General features: G+C 34.5%; 2 protein-coding genes across 5 annotated transcripts in view; one reads left to right on the forward strand and one right to left on the reverse strand.

The window, feature by feature from the left end:
• The first annotated feature begins 350 nt into the window (after positions 1–350).
• LOC118746193 (probable serine hydrolase) lies at positions 351–1970 on the forward strand. 2 transcript variants are annotated; one of them, XM_036480005.1, is made up of 2 exons: positions 351–912; positions 965–1970. In XM_036480005.1, the coding sequence occupies exons 1-2, from the start codon at positions 757–759 to the stop codon at positions 1853–1855; spliced, it is 1047 nt and encodes a 348-aa protein (XP_036335898.1). In that variant the 5' UTR covers positions 351–756; the 3' UTR covers positions 1856–1970. The 2 variants fall into 2 exon arrangements, with proteins under 2 accessions (XP_036335898.1, XP_036335899.1); XM_036480006.1 differs by having other exon boundaries at positions 987–1147.
• A 12774-nt stretch (positions 1971–14744) lies between these two features.
• The window catches only part of LOC118746194, a 27561-nt gene continuing 16928 nt past the window's right edge, over positions 14745–25377 (reverse strand). Inside the window, exons 5-10 of one of the 3 annotated variants that reach the window (XM_036480008.1) lie at positions 18312–18424; positions 18030–18249; positions 17755–17947; positions 17207–17697; positions 16350–17110; positions 14745–16291 (exon numbers count right to left, since the gene is read on the reverse strand). In XM_036480008.1, coding sequence (XP_036335901.1) covers positions 15986–16291; positions 16350–17110; positions 17207–17697; positions 17755–17947; positions 18030–18249; positions 18312–18424 — 2084 coding nt within the window. In that variant the 3' untranslated portion in view covers positions 14745–15985. Of the gene's footprint in view, positions 16306–16349; positions 17111–17206; positions 17698–17754; positions 17948–18029; positions 18250–18311; positions 18425–25377 lie in introns of all 3 variants that reach the window. The other 2 variants (XM_036480007.1, XM_036480009.1) reach the window with 2 other exon arrangements.

A 25377-nucleotide genomic window follows, 5' to 3' on the forward strand; every position in this document is an offset into this window, starting at 1 on the left:
TGCACGCACGCAGAGATGTTCTAAAATATCGTCATATTTTATAGTTGAAACTCACACATTTGTTGAATTGCAATAATCAACTTTTTAAAAATTTCCACAAATTTTATGAAAAAAGACTAATTTTTATGCAATTTTAACGCAAATATAAACTTTTTAATTTATTTTTTCCCATAAAATGTAAACAACCAATGCGTGCAACGATTAGCAAACAACAGTGTCGTACTTATCCCTCCAGCATCTTCTACGATTTGCCGAAAACTAGCCGATAACTACAAGTATACAGATCTCCTTTGAAATGCATGTGCTATGCTCAAAATTTCAAGGCGAGACGATAACGCAACCATGATTTGACGAAAAGTGTGCAGATAGCCTAAGTAAATAAAAAAGTTTATTCCAAACGTTCAGCTGTTGGGCATAGTAACCATGAACGCATATATGTCACCTTCTGGTAGAATTTTTGAGCCACAAACTATAAGTCCTCGTATACCTGAAGAACAGAACCATCGATGTTTAGAAAAAATGCAAAAACATCGATGCATCGATAGTGCCACGATGTTTTTCCCAGTTCTAATGGGAATCGCACGCTGGTCGCAACTGTTCCTCGCTGATCTTTCTGTGCTGCCAAGTCATGAAACGAGCTTATCTTATTATCTATGGATAATATCGATAATAATATCCATGATGGTACTTTGAGAATTTGGATTTCGCAGGGATCATATATGTAATTATAAATTGTAAATAAACAAGTAGGACAGAATGTTAAATAAAGTTAATACATTGATTATGCTTAAGAAAGCGCGTACGTTTAGTACTCTATTTGGTAGTAAATCCTATTTTATACCAGCGCTGTTGGCAAAAAGGCAAAGTTCATCGTCACACTCCACTTTAAAAGAGGGAAATCCCCCAAGGCATGTAAGTAGTTATCGGCAAAGCGATTTAAAATTATACTTTAATATTATTAAAGTTTGAAGAAATTGCAATTCCAGTACCGTGGGGTCATCTTTCTGGAAAATGGTATGGACCTACAAATGTTCGGCCAATAATTGGTTTACACGGTTGGCTGGATAATGCGGGTACTTTCGATACATTAGCGCCGCTGTTACCTCAGCATATTGGTTTTCTGTGTTTGGATTTACCCGGCCATGGTCGTTCTTCATGGCTTCCTTTCGGCATGTCTTACCACTCTATTGATTACGTAACCTTACTGTTGCGAGTTATGAATTTTTATGGATGGGAAAAAATATCCATGATATGCCATTCTATGAGTTCGATAAATGGATTCGTTTTTAGCGCATTGTTTCCGGAAAAAACTGACATCATGGTTGGTTTGGATAATCTTAAAACAATAACGCGAAGCGGTGCCCAAATTGTGGATACGTACAAAAAAAACTTGCAAGATTTAATGGTTTACGAAAACCGCGCAAGCGATTCGTATCCGCCTTGTTATAAGTGGCATGAATTGGTGGACCGTTTACACCATGGCACAAACAAATCTGTGTGTAGGGAAAAGTGCAAATATTTATTGAATCGCGCAGTGCAACCTTCTGAGCATGAGCCAAAAAAGTATTACTTTTCAAGAGATAATCGATTGAAAAAGGCGTTTTTCTATGGTTTTAGTAATGATGTACCTATAGATATGGCCCGGAGAATAACCTCTCCTTACCTGTTCATCAAAGCGTTAAATTCTACGTATTACGAGCCTCGAAAGTATTTTGATGAGACCTTGGATATCATGCAGAAAAACCCTGCTTTTGAGTACCACGAGGTTACAGGAACTCATCATGTTCATTTAAATGAACCCGAAAAAGTGGCTCCAATTATAAATTCCTTCATCAACAAATGGAGACCTACATAGGCAGTCACAGAGACTACATACTTGCTATGAGCTACTGTTGTGAAGGTGTAAGATGTCGTGACAGCATATGCTAAATCAAAAGAATTTCATTTGAAAGAAAAATTAAAAATTTATTATTTCCCATGATTCAATTATTAAAGGTTTTGTAAGTAGCTTTTTTCTAAAATTTGGCACTCCCACCCACAGGGATGGTTTATGGAAGCAGGGGAAAAAGGGGAAGAATTCAATCACACTTCCTAAAATGGGAGCTAAATTCCATAAAAAGGTGTGGATAATAGTGAATGGTGGTATTTTAAAACAAAAACGAATTTGATTTAATTATTTAATTTAAACAAGCTTATTTACATCGAATATAACCTCCGATTGTTATTGAAAATAAATATTTCTATGTATATACCAAACTTGCGTACGTCAGATGGCGCATAACTCGAGAATGCATGGTCCACTTTCAGCTTTTTTTTTGTTGTATTTGTTTGCCAGTTGATGGACATGAAGAAGCTATTTGTTTGCGGAAAATATGCAATATTTATTAAACAAAAAAACGGCAAATAAAAAAATTTGGAGCTTACGTTTCTTTCGCGGTTATGGCTCGATTGTTTCGAATTCTTTGATGTCGCACTTTTTATGTTCTGGGGAAAATATTCAACACTGGCTTGCACAGCCGCAGTTGGCGATTGGTGCCGGACGAACTCAGAGCACGCAGCTACTGAACGACTGAGATAGGGAACGTGATCTACATCGTCAAATGAGAAGTGGCGTAATGGGGCTTTCGCACGAGGCGATTTTTCAGGCAACTTTTGCGTTCAACTCCCGACGGGTTGCACGAAAAAAAATTTGAATGACTAAAAATATCAAAATATAAAAAAATATTAAAATATTCGCCATAAAAAGGCGTTTGTATTGTTCAACTTTGCATTCTACTTCCAGCTAATCGCTTGCAATAAAGTTGGTCGCCAGCCAACATTCGCCTCGTGCGTACACCTTTTAAGTGTGCAATTACATCGCGCCATTGACTAAACCGAGCTGTCGTGTGACGATTGGGCCTATGGATGCGGTTTGGCAATGTTATATTGCGTCAAAATCTCATTGGGAGACACCAGGATTGTGTCGTGGAGTACAATACCTAAATACCTTCGTTGGCTCATTGAACGCTTTACTTTACAGCGACTTGGCAGAATCAAGAGGTCTCCACGAATATCGACAAATACATTTCGGCATTTAAGGGAATTTCGTCTCTTAACATTGAATTTCTGTAGTCCAACGATTCTCACCCATTTTGTCTTGTTGGCGCCAGCGAATGCAGAACAAACATTTCTTCAAATTTAAAAAGTAAAAATTTCACTACTAACAATTTAAAAATGTTCTTAAAACTTGCAAAGAAATTTGGAAAAGAAATATCACTGTTTTTGTTTTTAGGAGTAGGGTGGGAGTGTCATTGATAAAATTAGAGCGAGAGAAAGTTTTTCTTACAAAACCTTTCATTATTGAATCATGTTATTTCCGACCTTTTTGAACTACCAAAACAAGAGAGACAAGCTGGCGTTTGGAAAGCAGAAAAAATATTTTCGTCCTTGTCCTGTAACGATTTGAAAGTCTTCATTCGGCTGCGAATCGGTCACACAATCATCTTCTAGTCAGCTACTAAAACAGGTTGAGACAAGAAATATTTAAACAGTCGCAAATTTAAGTTAACTAAAAATCGAAAGAACTTCATTTGAAACTGATTGCTGCTTAAAGACTACTAATTAAAGTAAAAATTATTAATTCGTTTTTAGAGAGCCGAAGGTTTTTACTACAAGTGCTTCTTGCTTATTGTAAGTCGGTGATTGTTATTATTTTACAGTTTAGGCGATTCACAGGTCTTAATCGTCGTAATGTCTGAAAATCATAAAATTATTCAATGTAAATTAACTGTTAAATGGTTTTAGGTATTTCAAAGGGCATAGCAGAGCTAATTATAAATCCTCTATTAAAAGACGCTAGTGCAAGTCACAAGTCCCCTTAAAAACGTTTAACCGTTATTTTACATTGGAACATTTTACGACTTTAAAACCGTTCCCACGACAGTCGCGTCTACGTAAACGAAACGACCCAGATATATCGTCACCCTATTGCCAGACGTATGAAAGTACAAATTTATCAGTTTTGAGTTATTCGGTTGACTTGATTAACCTTTAGATGTTCTATGTTATACCAAAACCCAGAATAACATGTGTATATGGAAACCAAATTTTTTGCAATTTCATTTGCAGAATTAAGTCGTGATTCTGTGCAAACATTTTATTATTGAATCATGGAGTTGTCTCATTAAAAAAAAAAACTTTCATACTTGGCTTTCCAAAAATTAAATTTTTGCACATTTATGTTTCTGGCATACGGTATATACCCCGATCTTAGGACAAACTAGTTTTGACTAGGCTAAACTAGATCATACATACAAAGTACATACGAAATTATATTTGAAGTTTATGCGAAGTTGTGCGAAGTTATGCGAAGTATGCATAATTAGACCATAAGACTACGACGCTTAAGACATCTTGTGAATCCCCTAAGTTAGGGGGTAGTAGAGCGTTACAAAAATTAACTCTTATACATATTTAGGAAAGCACTTTTTGTGATCTTGATGGATGTACACACATATGTATGTATGTATATGTTTATTTGTTTAATGTTTTCAAGGAAGTATTAGTTTCAATCAATAGCATTCAAATTATACAATACGTTTAGTACATTATTTTATTGCCTTTAATTTCGCAAAATTTAACCGACTTCCGGATGACAAAGAAACTTAAAATATCACAGTTAGCTCGGAACCCGAGGGCAATGCAATACGAAAGATGAATTAATCCGATAGACGTCGCAGGAGTCAAGATATTTTAAAACTCGTATTTGTAATCCGACTTAGTTCATATTTAGAACGTATATTAATTAGATGAAAAGGAAAAACACCATAAAAAATTTGCCGATAGGTGGCGCAGGAGTCGAGTTATTTGGTAAACCATTATTTATAGTCCGATTTCGTTCATATTAAGAAAGCTTGTTTTAAAAATATTTTTTTTTACTACATATATTATTATTATTTTTTTTTTTTGATGTTGCGCACTCTCGTTTATATGAAATAACATGTGATCATTCGTGATATGGAAAAATTCTGAATAAAGAGTGACATTTTGATGAAAATTTCGCGAGTTTTTTTAATTAATAGAAACTACGTGTTGTAGTGTGAGCTATATTTTTATTATAAATTAAATAAATTTATATAAAAAGAAACGTTAAAAAATAAAAAAAAAAATACTACACTTTTTATTGACACTGTATCTAAAATAATCCTTCCCAATAAACACCAAAAAAATATTTCTCCAACCTTGGAGAAATTCATAGTTCTTAAGTTAATATCCAACATCATTCTCCAACTCATCTCTAACCGACGCGCAGATACGTAAAAAGGGATAGAGAATCGAATTTTTAATTATCAAGTGAAAAACTAAAGCTATGTAAAGAGGAAAATTACCAACGAAAAGTAAATAATCTTCAAAGTGTCCTCAAATAATCTTGAAAGAAAACATAACGCGAAGTGACTCAAGTGGCAAAATTACTGTCGTACTGTGTACAGTGAAGTGAATTATTGTCATACGTAAATCTTTGTCGTCTTGAAATAAACGAGATACAAGAAAAATAAAATTCGCCATATAATTATTATAAAAAGACGTTAATCATTTCCGTCTTAAAGCAGCAGAATTTGAACATCGATTACGCAGGTTCGATCCCAGCTGAAGTCCAGAAAAAAAAGTCTGATGAGGAGATGTGGTGATCTCCGAAATAGCTGCTATAACTTCTACCGCTTAGACTTTGTTGCTTTTCCAATTTTTCCTAATAAACAATCGTGGTACAAAGCTCAATAAAAATATTAAAAATATTTATTTATTTATGTCTTTAGAAACTACAAAATCTTAGTTGAAAAAAAGTACACGCAAATTATTTCACAAAAATGTGTTGAAATATTACTATTTTTGCCAAATTGAAAAATTAAGTGCCATTTGATGTAAAATAGGGCCAAAAATGGCACGGTTTGAGCCAAGTTGGCTTACAGATTTTGACAGTTTATGCCGCCAAAGCAAAAACAAAATACATGTAAATTTTTGTTTTTGTACTCCTGCTATCACCTTATATTAATTCGCCTTGCAACGAACTGTAGGAGGGGTTAGATACAGGCTTAGGGGAAAGCAAATATTCAAAATGAATTATTAATGTGGGGCTAACGAGCAAGCGTTAAAAACGGACGAACAGTAAAGAACAATCGACGAACTATAGATTGCAGTAATAAAAAACCTGTAATTATGATGTGCTAACTTTGGTTGGGCATATACATATATGTATGTATGTAAATATATATTTTTATGCATATGTATGTACACATATGGTGTATGCCGGGAGGCTACATACATGATTATAGTACAACATACATGGAATTTACATACATGGATAAAAGTAACCTAATGAGTGGTAAAGCGATTTGCTTGAGCGTAATAGATATTGATGTTCCATGTATGTATTGACACTTAGAAGTGCGTACATGCCATAATACGAGACATAACCTCACATTAAATTATATTTGGTTTCAATTGTACAGCTTTTGTCTTAGTACATATATTATATTAAAACTTTATGTATCTGACCTGCGCGTAATACAACAATAATGACAGATTGTTTACCATTCAATCATTATCAGCCCACTTGTTGTAGTACACTAGTTTTCTAATTTGAGACTCCCATGTATGTAAGGCAGCCCCTTTTCGGTTTGCTACATACTTGCAAATACATACATACGCCTATATAAGTACATACATGCCTAACCAAAGTTTTGTAATATCATGTATGTATGTGAGTAAATAAAAATCTGTAAGTGGGAAAGTGATTATGCCTAAAATACATGAACTAATTGGAGTATATACGTTCATATATGTACCATATATGTATGTATGTATGTATGTATGCACATGTGTGTGCTGAAGTTTGAGTTAAGTTCAGTGTGGATAAAATGTTATCCTTGAAGAATTAACGCAGAACTCCACAGGCAAACACCGATGGCCTACCAACTATCATTTTGTTAAGCGATATGATTGCAAGTTTTTGTGAGTGGGCACTTTGATGTCTTGAAATGAGCATTTGCCGCATGATACCACCAGACAACATTCTCTTAATTTCGGTGTCTAAAAACATTTAAATCTTAAAAAAAACTTGCTGAATCCAATAGACAACAGATTTCTATTTTGATTTAATATCAACATTTCATCGATGCTACCACTAACACACTTTCTCTCAAATGAAAATATGGCTGTCAAACTATCAAATTGCCTGCAATAGATGTTAAGCAATAAGCGCTGACATATATTGCAGCCCATGAAAAATAAGCGGTCTCCATTGGAAGTATATTTTGTGACATGGTTATCACGACATCAGTGTTTTCCTGTGAAGACAGGGCCTTATTAACCTTTTTATGGTTTGCCATGTCACTTGTCGTTAAACGCATATTGTCGTAACACCCGAGCAAGTATGTATATAGAGTGTCCTCCGGATTCGGCGATTTAGCGCTAATTTGGCGATTTTTTTTGGGATATTTGCGCGTAAAAATTTAGGAAATCGCTATTGGAGACTTTTTTCCCTTCAAATACATTGTTCCCAACAATAAAAATTTTCCACGATAATTTTACAGAAGAGGCTAATGAACTGCGTGATAAACTTGACTTAACAAGCGTATTAAAAGACTGTCAACAAGTTTTAATCACCCAAATCGAAGAACTTTTGAAACGATTACCTAGTCAAATAAATATTTTTAAAAATGATCAGTCCAACGCCTTCATCTTGACCTGCAGGCTGTGTCGGAGTCCCGTACTTTTTGTTGTTACTCAATTTTTACTCTCATTTCAGAGAGTAATTTTTCTGTTTGACAGTTTTACAGGATTTTTCACGAAAAGTATTGGATCAGAGCTAGAGTAAACAAAACAATTTTGACAGATCTTTTCGGGCGAATAACGTCGGGCGAGTCACTAGGGATGGACGAAAATTATCAATCGAGGTAGAGACTTCCGAATTCAGACGATTTCGTTTGGACACAAATTGTTCGTCTGGATGTTCGTTCGAGATAGAGAATCAGGCTGTAACAAGGCATATTCAACAAGGTAGAAGTGACAATTCAGTCGAGCTCTCTCATAGCGGACTGTAATGTCAAAAAACGTAAAAAAAAATTAACCCTTTGTTATGCATTTACCATATTTGATAAAACTCAATGGCCCGTAGCTATAGTCAAGATAATGTCGACTCCTAAAGTTAAAAGCAGCTTTTGGACATAACTTTCAATGGGTTATCTGTCAAAAAAGGCGGCTTTTGACTTAAGAGTCGACTTTATTTTGACTATAACTGTGGGCTAATATCTTTGAAATTAAAGTTTTTGTAGATAGGAAAACTTTTAAAATCTCATTAGAATCAGCTTCATTTGCGGTATTGCCTTTTCGTTTTAATGTAAATGTGGAAATGCATACTTACACAAAATTACACACTTAGTGAAACACACTCATTTATAAACCTATTTTGGCAATTTTGTTGCTTTTACTATGTTTTACCCAATGTTTTTAAGCATTTATTTATTTAATTCAAATACTTAATTCTAAAGTATATTAGACATTTAAACAAAGGTTTGATTATTCTAAATTTACATCAGAACTTAACTTCAATAGTTCAGCAATTAAATTTTTGCAATTCGAAATTTCCTTTCCATTAAATTTATTAAAAGTTAATTTCAGTTTCTTTATGTCAACAAGGAATTCCGGTTTAGGTTTTGTTAGACCACCATTTGAAATTTGGTCTATCCATGTATATGAGTGGAAGATTTTCTCTTCATATTCGGTATAATAATTCCTGCACCTGGGGACGAACGCGTCCGCTAAGAAATACCCGGCTGCGATGGGCCACAAACACAAGATACCGCCCATAATTCCTTTTCATTTTAATCAGCCTCATTGCGTAAGTCGTAAATTAGGCTGAATTGTACGACTCGACAACATTAGCATTGTCTACTGTCGTGCTGAAATAAGTAAACGACGAAAATTGTCGAGAACTATGCAGTGCTGCCAAGTTCTTCCGTTTTAATACACTAGTCGAGTGGAAATTTTAGGCAATGACGCTAAATTTTCGATTCGGTTCGACTCTCGAAAAACGACTTGCATTCGGCACGACTCTCGCAATGAGGCTGATTATGTATTTAAAATCAGTCGCACAGCTCACAATTGAAAATTTATAGTAAAAAATTAAAATTTTGAATAGTATAGGGTTAAGCGTTGACATTTTAGTCGCAATTCAAAAGAGAGAAATGTCGAAATCACTTCTACCTTGTTATGCCTTGGGCTGTAAGGCTATCCAACCTCATCCAATTTCGAATCTTAGTTTTTGTTGAACTCATTACGGAAAAAACGCGCTCAAGAAAAGCATTTGAGTGCGGCAAGGATAATAATATCAAGGCTACTTTACTTATCAGGGACGTGAACCGGATGAAAAATTTTGTCGGTTCTGTTCAGCGGTTCGAACCGTTTTTGAACTTTTGGATTGGTTTTTAGGTCTTTGAACCGGGGTTTCGGTTCGGTTCAACGGTTCGAAAAACAAACAACTAATAAGGTCTAAGTTCGGGCGGAGCCGAACATTAAATACCCGGCGCAAGTATTAAATATATGATGTTCACCTTTCCGAAAGCTACCGTAACATGGTAAGCCGGGGTGTATCAATTTGGAGTAATTTAGCGTCCTTAAATTTCGAAATATTGGAAGTTTCAAGCATTTCTGAAATTTATCGTTATATGAAAAGCGGCCTCAATTTTAGTCTGATTTCACACCCCTATTGCGAATGTCGACTGGTGGCAGTACATAAACGACTATTAAGCGATTATCGATTATCGATGCTATTGCGAGTGTCGCTTTCGCTCAATTAGCGACTGTGGATACTTTTTAATCGCTAATCCTTCTATTGCTGTTTTTTAGTCGTTGGAGTTTGCGTTTATAAAATTTACATAAGAAAGTGGTACTATAATGGATAAAAAGTAAGTCAATTGAACTGGAAGTTGTAAAAAATTGTGAAATATACATATGTATGTATGTGTCTGAATTACAGATCAAAAATTATAATCAACAAAAGGCAACTTGCGCGGTTGGCAAAGGAATTTCCGGAAAGAGTAGGGGAGGAAGCTCTGCTTCGGTCCTCCTGTTCACGTACGCACTATCCAGTAAATCCAGTACTAATTTCACTGGTTTTTTTACTGGATGTCGTTTTCGTACGCAAAAACTTGCAAAAAGTAGCAAAAGAGGGGAAATTGAGAGAGCATAAGTGACAGCTGAACTTGCAAGTTTTACTGGATTTTTACTGGATAAATTTTTACTAGCAACTATTTGCTAGTAAAAAAAACAGCTGATGGCATGATGCTTATTGTAAATCACATTAAGGTTGTTGTGGTGCTTTTAGAGTTGCAATTGACAAAATAAACCTATTTAAATATATAATAAGGGCCTGTGCCAATCGGTAACTTTTTTCTCCGTGGAGAGACGGGGTGAAAAATTTGCTATGGTGTACAAATAAAATGAATTTTGCTGTGCCAAATGCAGAGTTAAATTTTGACAGTTGAGAAACCAAACAAACGCTCGAGCGAAAGCTTTATTTTTGTGTGTTGCTGAAATTCTTAAAATTTATATTTATTTTATATTTTAGCCCCATGAGCTAGGTAAAATTCTGACGTTCTTATTCACCACGAGAAATGTCAGATTTTTACTTTGATCCGTCAAAATTTTCTCTTTTCTATCATTTGGCACAGGCCCTAAGATGGAAAATACTAGTTTGGTAAGAAAATTGCATCGGTAAATAACAAATTAATCAGCTGTTCATAAAACTAGCAACTTGCTGGTTTTGCGTTTTCGTACTTTCTGCCATATTTCACTCATTGGGAGTAAATATTGGCTTACTCTCCGAAATATGGTTACTGGCAAGCTACTGGATATTTTTTGCTGGAGAATACGAAAACACAACTAATATTTCTTGTGCAATTAACTCTGGCTACGCCATCCACAGTCTTTTTGCGCAGAACCAACATCAAAAGTTTACAAAAAACTGCATAATTTATTAATTGCCTAGTGCTCGGAAATTTTAAATCTTTATTTTAAATTAAAGTTTAATTCTTTCACTACACTTGTATGTTAAAGTTTTTAAACTCGGTTCAGGCGTTTGGACACAAATACCCAACATCATTGTACAATTATCTAAACCGTACCGTATTTCTTAAACTTCCATAAAGTTTATTAATGAGGAAAACAGATTTTCTGCAAATAATGTAAAGCCCAAAAACCGGGAATGCATCTTCTATTCATAAAACTCACATATGTACATACACTTCAGCTTCCAATTCCATGGGATCCGACGAATCTTGCAATTCCCTCCTTGCTTTAGCCAACTCTACTAATCTATTAGCTTCCACATCATCTACCTCATCACTAAACCATATTTCAACTGTGTCCTTTTTTTTAAATTTTATAATAAAAGCAATTATTTTAAAAATTATGTAAATAAAACTCTAAACAAACAAATGTAAACAAACAAACAGCTGTTTACAATAGGTGCGTTCGTTTAAAATCTCCAACAGAAACCAACCAACTGCCAAATTCCGGCGAAATGTCATCTGTTCGCTCACAAGAGAGAAATATCCAAAATAGTACGCGAACAGAAAATTTGCAGAAACTTGCAAGTTAGACGAACAGCTGATATAATTTTTGTTTACATACAAAAGTGTAAAATTTAAAACGTACGAAAAGTCATCGCAAAGTGTTGCACTGACACAGCTTATTGATTAAACAAATAACTACTTATTTCTTACAAGTTTAATTTGTCGCATTTTGTAATTTTTATCTTCCAAACCATCAAATTAAATTTTGTGATTTGCGTAAATGCCAACCAGCTGTTTTTGATCAGCTGTTTCCCTGTTGGCAAAAATTTTTCCAACAGAAACTAACAGCTTCCCCTCAAAATGAAATGTCACTTTGCTCTCTCAATTTCCCCTACTTTGCAAGTTTTTTTGCGTACGCTAACGCAAAAACCAGGGCTCGAATCGTCACATACGAGATCGTATTATTCGTCACGTAAAAACACAGTTTTCGGATTATGACATACGTGAACGTACTTTTTACCCCATTTAGCTTATACGACTGACGGTATCACGTAATTTTCTTTCGTATGGTTTTCGACCCGTGAACGGATGTTACGATTCGAGCCCTGTAAGTTTTGGTTAAACATGAACAATTAACAGCTACGCGAACGAACCTAATTCTGTCAACCATTCACAATAGTACAAATTTTTATCGATCAAGTTACACAATAGCAAAATAAAAGATGATCGACTCGATCGACAAATTTCTATTCTACTGCCAGTCGCAACTCTTAATACGGGCCGCAATAATTTTCGACGTTTTGCTTTTATTTGGCAAGCACAGTAGCCATACCGAGACAAATTGGTTAAACGGTTACCGAGATACATATATGTGATCACAAGATCGTATTTCTTGACAAAGAATTGTTGCAAGCATCAATTTTGAATAAATTAGCTTTAATATTTACTGATTTATCGAAGATTTCGTATTTCTCCAAATTACCGTTATATGGGAGGTAGCCGTGGTTATTGTCCGATTTTACCCATTTTCCATACCATCAGTCCCACGCCCGAAAGAAGTGCACGTTATCGTGTGCAGACGGACCGGTGGACGGACAGACAGTCACCACTTAATCGATTTCTTCTGTATACATTTGTCTATATATACAGTATTGGATATATCTATAGCACCCCCCTTTCAAAGCGATATTGTTTGCCACTTATGTTTAATTATTTGTTTTTAAGAATTTTCAATTAAAATACAGTTCATTCTCCAACAAAACCCATATAAACCAATGTTTTAAACTTTTTAAAAGACCGCAAAAAAGTGCAACGAACTCCCTTAAATTTCAAACTTTTTTCTCAGAAGCTCTAGAATTTTTTTGAGTACACAGTTTTATAGCGCATTCAATTTTGTCCAATAATGTGCAAGTTTCAAGTCGCTAAAGATTACCGTTGATTTTTTAGAATTTTTTTGTCTCATTTGCTTCCATATATGGACTAAACACAATTTATTTTTATATGGCAGAAACCCGCAACATCCTCGGCGAAAAAAATTCTAAAAAAATCAACGGTATTTTTTAGCCACTTGAAACTTGCACATTATTAGACTAAAATTGAATGGGCTATAAAACTGTGTATTCAAAAAAATTCTACCGCTTCTGAGAAAAAAGTTTGAAATTTGGGTGAAAATTTGTTGCACTTTTTTGCGGTCTTTTAAAAAGTTTTAAACTTGAGTTTTGTGAGAGAATGAACTGTATTTTAATTGAAAATTCTTAAAAATAAATAAATAAACATGAGTGGCAAACAATATCACTTTGAAATGGGGGTGCTATTGTATTGGCCAATACTGTATCTCGATTCGTTTTACCTGTTACAAACAACTGTTATGTGAACAAAGTTATAATACCCTTGTGCACAAGTGCGCACGGTATAAAAAATAGCGCGCAAGTTTAAGAGTCAAGTGCACCAACGCGCAAGGTTAAGGATCAAGTGTGTCAAAGGAGATGGGTTGCCTTTACATTTGATATTGTCACATGGTAAACAAACAAGGTAGATATTACCATGTTTAACAAAAAGAAAAAAGTAGGTACCCTGCAAACCAAAGGACCCGAAATCTTAAGGAAATCGTTAGAAGTATCTCATTTCTGTAACGATTTTTTCCAAATTTTCAAAGAAAATTATATGAAGTGGTTGACACGAACTCGTAAAGAAATTTCTGTACCAAAAATAAAGAAAATTCTAAAAGATATTCTTCACATAGCAGCATTATTTTCGTTTCTTCACAGATTTTCTTCCGAAATTTCGTAAAAGAATGGAAGTGTGCGTAATTTATTTCATTTTATAAAATTCGGCAAAAAATCGAATTAAATCTTAAATTCTTTAAAATGCAGAATACTCTGAAAAAATGGTTTGCCGGGTTTATTTATTAAAAATTGGTTGAAACTAACCTTTAAACCTTTATGGAAAGTGATTCGGTTTTCGGGTCGGATCAAACATTTGTGGAAAATTTCGGTTCGGTTAATGGTTCAGTTAATTAATAGAAAAAAGCGGTTTTCCGGTTCACGTCCCTGCTCTAACCAATTCTTCTAATGAGCTATTATTAATCGATACACAACATAGAAGATGTGGCGGTCATTTCTGCATACTTCAATCAAGTAATTAACGGACAAAACAGAATAACCACAAAAGCTCTTCAATAAATGGTGTTCTAATATACAAAGTAGTACCCCTGAAATCCTAGATGTTAAAATATAAAGCATCGTTCTTTTTAATTTATAACCACTGTAGAAAAAATTTGAACATTGCGCAATTTCTTTGGAAATTAGCATTGTCCGTGGTTGATGATTTTTATATATACGTTTAGTAAATTATTAAATTTTCTTTAGACTCTTCAATTGAGCCCAATGTGTATTTAAATATTTAGACATAAGTTTTTATTCAAAATTATTTCATTAAATTATCTTTATTTGAACCCTTTTTATACAAGTTTTGCTTACGTTCATATTGAATTAAGATATGAAATTTTGTCCTGCAAAATAACTGCCATCGGTCATTTTGATAGAAAAATTATGATACTGCTAATTCCTACTACATACTTTCAATCTCCTCTGCGCACACTGTGCCACTTCATAGAGGACGATGCTCAAAACTAATTTTTCAAATGTTGGCATACCAAAGTAGCGCATCTCGTGTATAAAGATTACGGTCCTGTTCACTACCAGTTGCCGCGTACAGCAGTTAAAAATTTACTGTTGAGTAAAACTATTATTTTTCGATATCGAATGCGAGTTATTGAAATAGATTTTTTAGCACCGTATCAATATTTGATTTGATCGGAGTCCGAGATATTCTGTAGTAAACCAAATTTTCCAAGGTGAGTTTTTAAATTATACTTTTCTCAAATACGCAAAGCGCTTTTGCCAATTTTTAAGTTTGCTATTATATAGTCTAACGCGTAAAATAAAGAAAAGTTCAGAAAACAACTTTGCAAGTTTTGAAGAAAAAATCATTTAAAAAATCTACCTTTAAACAAATTAAGTCTACTACAAATTATTCCTTATCGGGGTGGTTCTGTAATTCACTTTCGAGAGAATTTCAATCAAATACACTTTGAATTCTAATTGGCGGCGGTTGAAATTCACTCGGAAGTGAATTGCAGAACATGCCTGTATATTTCTGAAATCGATGAAATTGAATATTTATAAAAGGTTGTTAAACAATTAATGCACATTGCTTCCTCACTAACAAAATTAATTTCAAACCAAGGTTATAAAAACACATTTCATTAACACACGTGAACTCGCTTCCGATATCCGATTTTTTTTTTTTTTACTATACAGTTTACTGTGAACTGCTGTATGCGGTAACTAGTAGCAGTTATGAACCCAATATTTATATAGGAGATGTGGTCTGTATATCAACATTTGAAAAAATGAGTTTTTAGCATCGCCCTTTAAGAAGCGGCTACGGTGTGCAGCGAATAGTCAAATAAGTTTAAGTTGCACGAATATAAGTTTGAATATATTAAGTTTATTTTTAACTAGAACAGTTGTAGAAGTTTCATATAATTTTAAATGATACAAAAGAATTTCATCCCTCCTATTTTAAATTCTGTTCTTCACTTAATATATATGTAAATAAAAATAAATCGTGCCAGTATTTATTCTTTGATTCGCTTTTTATCCTTTCCTTTTATACACAAAAATTACTTGTAAGAAATTAGTAGCCTAAGATATACAAAACTATCTTATAAAGCACACGCACGAACGATAATAACAGAAATTTGTGATTTATGTATATAATCATTCTTCAAATTAAATCTATAGTAATCAGTAGGCGTGAATCGAAGTTTTTAACACTTCATAGCACATAGTACTTCAAAAGCCCGCAGTCATTATAAAACACTTATATAAGAGCTTAAGAGTTTCATCGGCGAGTGTTCTAAAGTAGGTAGTCTATTCAAACTTGCGATACTTAGCTTGGTTCCCACCACGTATACTTGGACCTGCTATTCCCGCCGCTGCAGATGTTGTTGTCGTTAACGTTTCACTATTGTTACTACCTGCTGTGGCGCTAACTAGTTGCATTCGCCGTTTTACGACGATTTTTCGACCCTGTGTAGGCACAACGGCCGTGGTTGTCAATGCCTTTGTTGTTGGCACTTTTACGCTAACCAGTTCATCAGTGTGGGCACTACTGGCGGTGCCATCCGCATCGTTAGCTGCACCATCTGCACTAGTGCTTGCTGTATTCTCATCGTCCTGAAATAAAACATCTTTAAAAATTTACTTAATTTTTCATTTAATACAATTTGTATACCTCATCAGCTACATCTTCGCCAGTTTCCTCTTCTTCAAATTCTATATTATAACCTTCGGGAGGCTCAAGGAGTACCCCATTCAATGTGGGCAAAGGAATTTCCGGTAAAATCACTTGATGATTTGGTCCATTACGTTCGTTCATTAACTGTTGCAATAGTTGGGAAATGTCTTCGCGTTTGCGAGTTACCGTTATTGTATCAAACCAATTACTTAACTGTTTAATCGGCACTCTATAATCTCTGATTGGATCTTTGAAGAATTGTTCCACGTATTGCAAAAGATAAAGACCGCAGTCCGTGAAATTATTTTGCTGTGGCACTTTAACGCCATGACCCGGCATATTATCCTTGTTGAATATATGGGGTGTCACATCAGGCATTTTAGCTCGATATTCACACGTCAAGTAATCTCGTAACGTAGCAACAACTCGACTACGTGACGCACCAGCCAACGAATCAAAAATTAATATCAACGGCTGCTTAATTGCTTGTGATTTAACGCCGCCAGTATTGCTATTATTGGAATTGTTATTAGTTGCTACCGCTGATGCATTCGCTGTGGATGATACTGCAGATGCACTGGTTCCGCTATCGAAATCACTTTCTTCTGATGCTAAATCACTTTCGTCGCCCTCCGCTTCATCACGCTCGCTGTCATCATCACCAACTCCACACACTTCCGCCAGAATATTTCCGCTATCACGTTTTGAGAGTGGTGTTATAGTCGTATTACCAATTTGCAGCGATACCTTTTTCCCTTCTATAAATGAAATGGTTATAATAAAAACAATATGAATATTACATTTTATATATATATTAATATATTAATATTATATTATTTTTTATATTTACATACTTTGCTTCTTCAAAAGTTGCGGCTCCACTGGTATATTCGTATCATACGTTACAGGACCTTTCAACGTAGGAAAACAAATTATCGCTAGGAACCAATGTGATTGCTCATTGATTGGAATTATGATAAAATCCTTCTCAAATAGATTCACATTTTTTGTCCAGTTCTGAACACGGGCATGCCGCTTTTGTGCTGCAGTCTGTTTGACATCTTTGTCTACGTTGTGATGATGTCGTGTTAGTGTTGTTAAGCGCTTGTAAAAGAAAGTGCTGAAAATGAAAGCGCGATCACGCTGTGTCTGTGGGATGACATTGTTGTGTACCCATTTAAGATAAAAATCGATTATGATATCGTTAAGATACTGATCAGTGGCCAAGCAAAGGTAGTCTTCCGTATTAATTGAAATACCACCTTTTCCCGGCGGATAAATCAGTAGCTGGCGTATTTCGTTGGGATTCAGTTGAGTGGTGGTGACGGATGCAGATGTGGTTGATCTGTAACATCGAAATTTATTAGCTGCATGAAACACGAAATCTTAACCACAATCTTACTCGGCCGTTTTGTTGGCGATATGCCGGTCAGCTGCTTCTGCACGTTGTAGCAAATCATGTGCATCCACATCGGAAATTTCATCAAAGAAGTCCCAAATTGATTTGATGACGTTGCGTGATTGATCGGAACAGGCGCTAAATTGCAATATTATTTTCCGGACTTGGTATGGACCATTAGGTGAGAAGTATGCACCTAATTTAAAATTGATATACATGTGAAAAATTTTATAAATAAAATTAATTTTATAAAACATGTAGTTAGTTAAAATACATACAGCCATCGAGGGGTGCTCCATTATCTTTCATTTGTAAACTGTTCTTTATATATTGCGCACAATTGCGTAATGTGTAGAAGCACAACATGGACTCAGACACTTTTGAGAAATGAGCAATAATTTTCACAACTTCACGTTTATGTATATGCAATGGGAAACTCTCATTTTGATCAGTTACTAACGGTGCTACAAGGCAAACACCTTTGGAAGTAAATGTGACCTACAAATTTATTGATAACTATTTTAGTCATTCTTTTCTCCATACATGATGCACGAACTTACCGGATCCTTTGGTTCAAAACGATATGTACCAATTCGCACAACTTTGCACTGCAATGTCGTACTTAATTTGTCCGAGCAATTTGTTAGATCAGTCACATCGTCCCTCTGAAAATCTGAAAACGGGAAATAAAAAAAAATAAATACAAAACATCTTTTTTACTTATTTTAGTACACCCCCAACAATTTTAACTTTATATCCTACAACACATTATTTTAATCAATTTTTTCTGCAGCCCTATTAACTACATATACACGTTTTTTTTTATTTCCACGCATCTTCTGACGTTTAGACAGCAGCGGCTTACATTTCGGACACTATATACTTTTTTAAATGTCTACCTTCCAATTCCATTTCTCTATTGATTAGTGTTTCGCGTAAAAATCATTAAGAAATGTTTTCTAGATGTTTACGTAGCACAACCAGCAAAAATTTAATCAGATTTTTCAACTTCATTAAATTTTGTAACTTTGCTTTGCTTTTTTCTTCATGGCATGATGGCGACGACGTTTGCCAACAGCGACACCTGATGGCAATTAAATTCGAACATGAGAAAGGTATTGCCACATACAAAATTGTTAATGCTTTGGTTATTTTTTAGCCATTCAGCGACATGCACCAAATACAAATCCATCCCAATAAACACCAAAAAAATATTTCTCCAACATTGGAGAAATTCATAGTTCTCGAACTCATCTCTAACTGACGCGCAGATACGTAAATAGTGTTAGAGAAACGAATATTTAATTATCAAGTGAAAAACTAATGCTATATAAAGAGAAAAATCACCAACAAAGGGTAAATAATCTTCAAAGTATCCTCAAATAATCTTGAAAGAAAATAAAACGCGAAGTGAATCAAGTGGCAAAATTACTGTCGGACAATATACTGTGAAGTGAATTATTGTAATACGATATTGATTAACTACATAATACAAAAGGAGTAATAAAATTGAAAATTAATATTTAAATTCACCTATTACTACGTTTATGCGTAAGCTATTTGCAAATAAAAATAATTTGCAAATACCTAACTCACTGTTTATTCGATGGCGCAAAATTCTTTTTTAAAAAGAAAATAAAGTTAAAACTGGCAACGTCTTAATTATAAAAAGGCAATAAGATGACCATCGAAAATGAAAATAAAACTGAGAATGGCGGCGTCTTGCGCTTATTTACAACCACTAATCTATACTTATTTGCAAATATTACCTTAACTCAGCGTTTATACGGCAAAGTTTACCATTTTACAAATTGTTATTTGCAAATAATACGTGCGTATAAACGTAGTATATATCGTTTCAATCAAAAAGGTATAAGGTATTTTACTATAGTTGTGTTTTCGTATTCTCCAGCAAAAAATATCCAGTAACTTGCCAGTAACCATATTTCGGAGAGTAAGCCAATATTTACTCCCAATGAGTGAAATATGCTAGAAAGTACGAAAACGCAAAACCAGCAAGAAGTTGCTAGTTTTATGAACAGCTGATTAATTTGTTATTTACCGATGCAATTTTCTTAGAAAACTAGTATTTTCCATCTTATTATAAATTTAAATAGGTTTATTTTGTCAATTGCAACTCTAAAAGCACCACAAACAACCATTTTCTTAATGTGATTTACAATAAGCATCATGCCATCAGCTGTTTTTTTTTACTAGCAAACTAGCAACTAGCTAGTAAAAATGTATCCAGTAAAACTTGCAAGTTCAGCTGTCATTTCTCTCTCAATTTGCCCTCTTTTGCTAGTTTCTTGCAAGTTTTTGCGTACGAAAACGACATCCAGTAAAAAACCGGTAAAATTAGTCCTGGATTTACTGGATAGTGCGTACGCGAGTAGGGCTTATTTAAATTTCAGTATTTCAATGATATGTTTGAGACCAATTGGAGAATTACATTGGAGTTCAAGTTGAGAACTAGCATTTTGTCAGCTTGAGAAACAGTCCCTTTATCATACAAAGAAAAATGCCTTTTTTGTTGAGAACGCTATGATCCTCCACTTGAGATACTGTTGGGAAACAACGTTGGAGATTTGAGAATTACCTTAGTTCTCAACTTAACCTCAAGTTGAGCTCAAACCTAAATGTTTATTGGGATTATGCAATAATACAAGGTGTTACGGCTGGCAGCTTCTCGCTCTTCACAACTGATACCACCTTGTATTATTGCATCATGATACAAATCCATTTGCCAAAGGTCCTCTGCAAAAACGGCACAACTCAAAACTAAAAAAAAAGCAGTTACTGCTGTTAACCGTCTTATGTCTCTAATCCTTGTATTAGTAGTAAGGATTCCTTAAGTAATTCGAAAAGTTTGGACATGTATTGGACAAGGATTAGACATGAGACACTTAAAAGTAGTAAGACGTAGTAAGAGATGCATCAGTCTCTTTTATTTCTAAACTGCTATTAATTGAAATGTCCAATATGTGCAACCACGGTTATATGCCGAATTGGAACTTGTTGCTTAAAGCTTAGTATCCAGCTCTTAAGAAAACGGTCAAGAAAAAATTGCCATTATTTCGCGTGTGTGTCCAAGGAATTTTTACATTTTTTATACCTCACAGCCTGTTGCCTCACTCTTTCCTCAAGAAATAATGGAACGGGCATATATTTCTGTTGCAAACCTGGGTTGCCTTGTGCTCTTTTTTTCACAAAAAACTTTAGAAAACCGTAGTAGAAAGCGTACTAAATTTCTGAAGAACTGCGTACTGCCTTAAGGAAATTTGACTCAAGAAAATTTCTTAGCCATTTCTTGTACGTCATTTTATATGGAGTTTTTGCTTTTCTTAAGAGCTGGATACTAAGCTTAAGCCTGATATACAGTTCAATGCAGGGATGAAAAATTTTAATTTCAGATTGTACCTAATATCATAAAATAAATGTACCTAAATGAGATAGATTGTACCTAAAAAAAGTTACATCATTCATTTGTAGTTTTTTTTATAAATTGTATTTATAATAGGAATACAAATGACAGATTTACTTTAAACATGATTAGGTTTTTTTTAACTGGGCCTATATCTATATACTATAGTCTAATGGGAGTCGTAGAAGCGTTGTTTTTGTCTACTGAAAATATTAGCGAAAAAACAAAACACACACTTTAAAAACATACACTTTAAATCATATTTCTTTATGCAGCTTTTTATAAAACAACAGGAAAAGTCTGCTAATTTATCCGATTCCTTTTAATAGGTGCAGCAAGTCTAGAGAAAATAATCAAATTGCCGTAAGTAACTTCGAAAGCATTTGAAATATATGTATGTATTTTCAGAAATCAAAAAGCGAATATGGGTCAAATAGCTATAGCTCTCATCTAAAGAAAATATGAAATTTGAAGACATCCTAGACACTGGACTGTAAAGGCTGGTTTTCATTATGTCATATTTTGACAACAAAATTTGTTGACATATTTTGACACAACTTTCTTTCCTTTATAACTACCTTTATCGATGATATTATGGGCCAAAAACTTACAAATAGCCGCTTTAGCAGCGCATGTACACACCTGAAAGCCTATTCTGATCTAAATCAATCAAAAGACCTTTTTTAGATCCATTTGACCATTTGTTTTCACTCATTTGACCGTAAATGCCATTGAATCAATAGAAAAAAAACTACGAATTTTAGGATAGCTAAGTAAAGTGAGGAGAAGCTCGGCCAAACACTAACATATGTGTAAGCGCCAATCTATTATTTTTATTATTATTAAGTAAAGTGTTAATTTTTCGTAGTGGCTGCTCTAAATGCAATGTAAAATGTTTAAGATAATACATAATATTACTTTTTTAATTCCTTCCTATTGACCACTTTTCTATATAATTGTTTATTCTTCAAAACGAAAGCGAAGCTTTTCCCGTGCCTATATGTAAACATATTAGCACGGTAAAGGAAAAAAAAACTAACAATGCATCAAAAGATGATTGTACCAAAAATCTAGTGACTGTACCTAATGTACCTTTAAGTCATCAAACGTCGGAAAAAGGTACAATTGTACCTACTTTTTCATCCCTGGTTCAATGCGAGCGTGAGCGTGAGCTTTTTATTTTGACCAATATCTTAGTTATTACCAGGGTTCGGAAATATTCATATATGAACGTTCGTGAACATACATTTATGATTTTATACGCGAAGGTGAATGTATCAAATATTCTGTATTGATTCTCCTTGGATACTGTTCTAGTGCGGTATTTGAACTATTTGCATATGCAGAGTTGCGAAACATTGCAGCCATATAGATTGCATATTTGGAATATTTAATAAAACAATGATCACCATTTCGGAATTTTGCATTTTTAAAACACCAATGGTAACCAAAGGCAAACTAGCATCAACTTTGTTTCTGATGCGCTGATTACTCTAGCGATGCGTATCGAGAACTTTTCGGATGCGTTGGAAAAGTATACATTGTCAACCAATTGTAGTTCGGCGTTATGGAACATAAAACTTTGTACGTATGCAATGCAATTGACGTTTTGGAAGTCAGCCATAATATGGTGTTGTCAGTAGCGACGTGTTTGTTGTAATTTTGACAAAATCGGTACGCTTATTTCCAATGATGCGTACTCACATATTTACACCACAAAGCTTAAGAAAATAGTACTCGAAATATTAGTAGAACTACTCCTTTTCATGATAGCGCTCTAAAAGAAAGCGCTTTCAGCACTGTTTTTTTACCTCTTCTTCATTATGCATTTTCGTGTTGCAAATTAAACTGAAAATCTGAAACTTGGAGTTATAAATTATAAAATTGCGGTGTTTTCAATGAAATAAATCGTTTTACGTTTAGTAAGCAGTTTAAAAATCTAGATAAGTTTAAGTAATGCTACTACTAGCTGTTGTGCTAGTAAAATTTACGCCTCGAATAAAATTTGGTATACAGAATTGGCTAGTTGAAAATTTACAAAATAAAAAAGCTTTCGACCGCTGCATTTGATCCAGTGAAACGTATTTTTAAGCAATCGGATACAATGCCTTTTAGTGCCCATTGCATTTGCATAACAACCCACCACATTTAACTTTGTTTTTGGTACCTTATCCAGCCAGGTATACATAGCTTTTATTTGCAAGTAAGGAAAACCTAATGTCTTCTTTTTCAGTGTTTTTGTTACACGGTCAACCGCTTTTCCACCTCCAAATTTGACCAAGTGAGCCACATTGACTGGTGCAAATTTTATGGAGAAAATGTTGCGGTCCACCTCGCAATTGCCGGAAAGAGTTAACAAACTTTTATTCAAATGCCGAATGCATTTCCGCATTAAGGATTTAAATAAATCCTCAAATAACTGAGGTGTGTGTAACCAACAACATTTAGAACCCTTAATTAAAAATATTACTTTTAATTAGATCTACTCAAAACGATGGAACATTTTTATTTCGTTTAACTGAATTCCTTTTTCAAGCTTTTATTTAACTTGCTCATCCCGCGGATATTTCCAATCGATTTTATTTTTTTCTTGTAAGAAACAAGAATCTCCAAAAAAGTCAGCATTGAGTTAGTTCTCGAAATTAATAAGCGTACAAAAATACTTTAAACTTCCATATTATTGTAAAAATAGTACAGAAAAACGGAGTAAAACGGGCCAAAATTCCCCATTTTCTACTACCTTAAAATGAGTACCGAAAAAGTGAGGTTAAAGGCCAAAATACAATATCGCAGTGGCAGTGGCAGGGACAGTTTTTAAAATCAGCTGTTAAGTAAGGATATATTTTTTTAAAAGGGTTGCCAGCTGCTTTTAAAAACATTATATTTACACCGTTCTCCCGATTTTCAAAAATGAGGTGTCAAATGAAGGGGCTGGCCCTCTAGATGTGCAGAAAGGATATATTTTTTGATAGGGTTGCCACCTGCGTTTAAAATTATGATATTTACACCGTTCTCCCGATTTTCCAAAATGAAGTGTCACATGAAAGGGCTTGGCCTCTAGATGTGCAGAAAGGATATATTTTTTTGATACGGTTGGCACATGTGTTTAAAGTTATGATATTTACCCCGTTCTCCCGATTTTCAAAAATGAGGTGTTAGATGAAAGGGCTTATGCTCAAGATGTGTGGTAAGGCTTTATTTTTTTGAAAATCGAATGAACGGTGCAAATCTAATGCAATTAACAAAATTGCCTTCGCACAGAATCTCTAGCCACACCAACTTTCCGCGAATATTTGCCGCAGCATTTACATTCACTTATGAAGGAGAACGACAGCAGGGGCTCTATTCTGTAACTGTGAGAAAATGTAGTGTACACCGAGTGCAAAACTCACAACACAGCAGGGGCTCTATTCTGTAACTGTGAGAAAATGTAGTGTACAATGAGTGCAAAACTCACAACCAAAAACTCACCGACTAAAATTCAGTGAGTTTTTCGGAAGAGAAGTGTACACAATTTTGACAGTTAAAACTCATTCCCACACATGCTGAATCGCAAAATGAGGAAGTGTACACAATTTTGACAGCTAAAACTCATTCTCACTCTTCCTGAATCGCGAACTATCTGGGCTGGTTTTATGCTTCTCGTTCGCGAAGGAGAATCAATGCAGCATATTTGATACGTTCACCTTCGCGTTTGCGTACGAAGGTGAGTGAATATTTCCGAACTCTGGTTATTACTCAACTTTTTGCTATAGTTGAGACATGAAAAGATAGAGAAATAAAATATCTTGCAGAATAATGGCTGCTTTTCAAAACGTCAAAATACAAAGCAACAGTCTCTTTTATTTCTAAACCTCAGCAGCTTGTAATGCCAAATGTGCGCAATCACAGTTAGAAGCTAGTTTTCACCTAGGTTGCGCAAGTTAGACTTTTTCTTCTAGTGCGGTTTGGAAATAAAAGAGACTGATGCTTTGTATTTTGACGTTTTGGAATGCACCCAATTATAGAATAAAAGCTAATTTAAAATGCATAATATGCCTTTTTTTCAAACTCACACTCAACCGTGTGCGTACACAAAGCATTCGCATGTGAACGGCAAGTTTTGACAGATGTGTGTGAGCGTCCATAAGACCTCTCTGAACTTGGCAGGACAACTTTTTCTCAAAGCAAAAATTCCTATCGCATAATTTGCCGTTAATTAT

Source organism: Rhagoletis pomonella, unplaced genomic scaffold (assembly GCF_013731165.1).
Source record: "Rhagoletis pomonella isolate Grant_MI unplaced genomic scaffold, Rhpom_1.0 Rhpom_scaffold_00010, whole genome shotgun sequence".
In the NCBI taxonomy this organism is placed as follows: Eukaryota; Metazoa; Arthropoda; class Insecta; order Diptera; family Tephritidae; genus Rhagoletis; species Rhagoletis pomonella.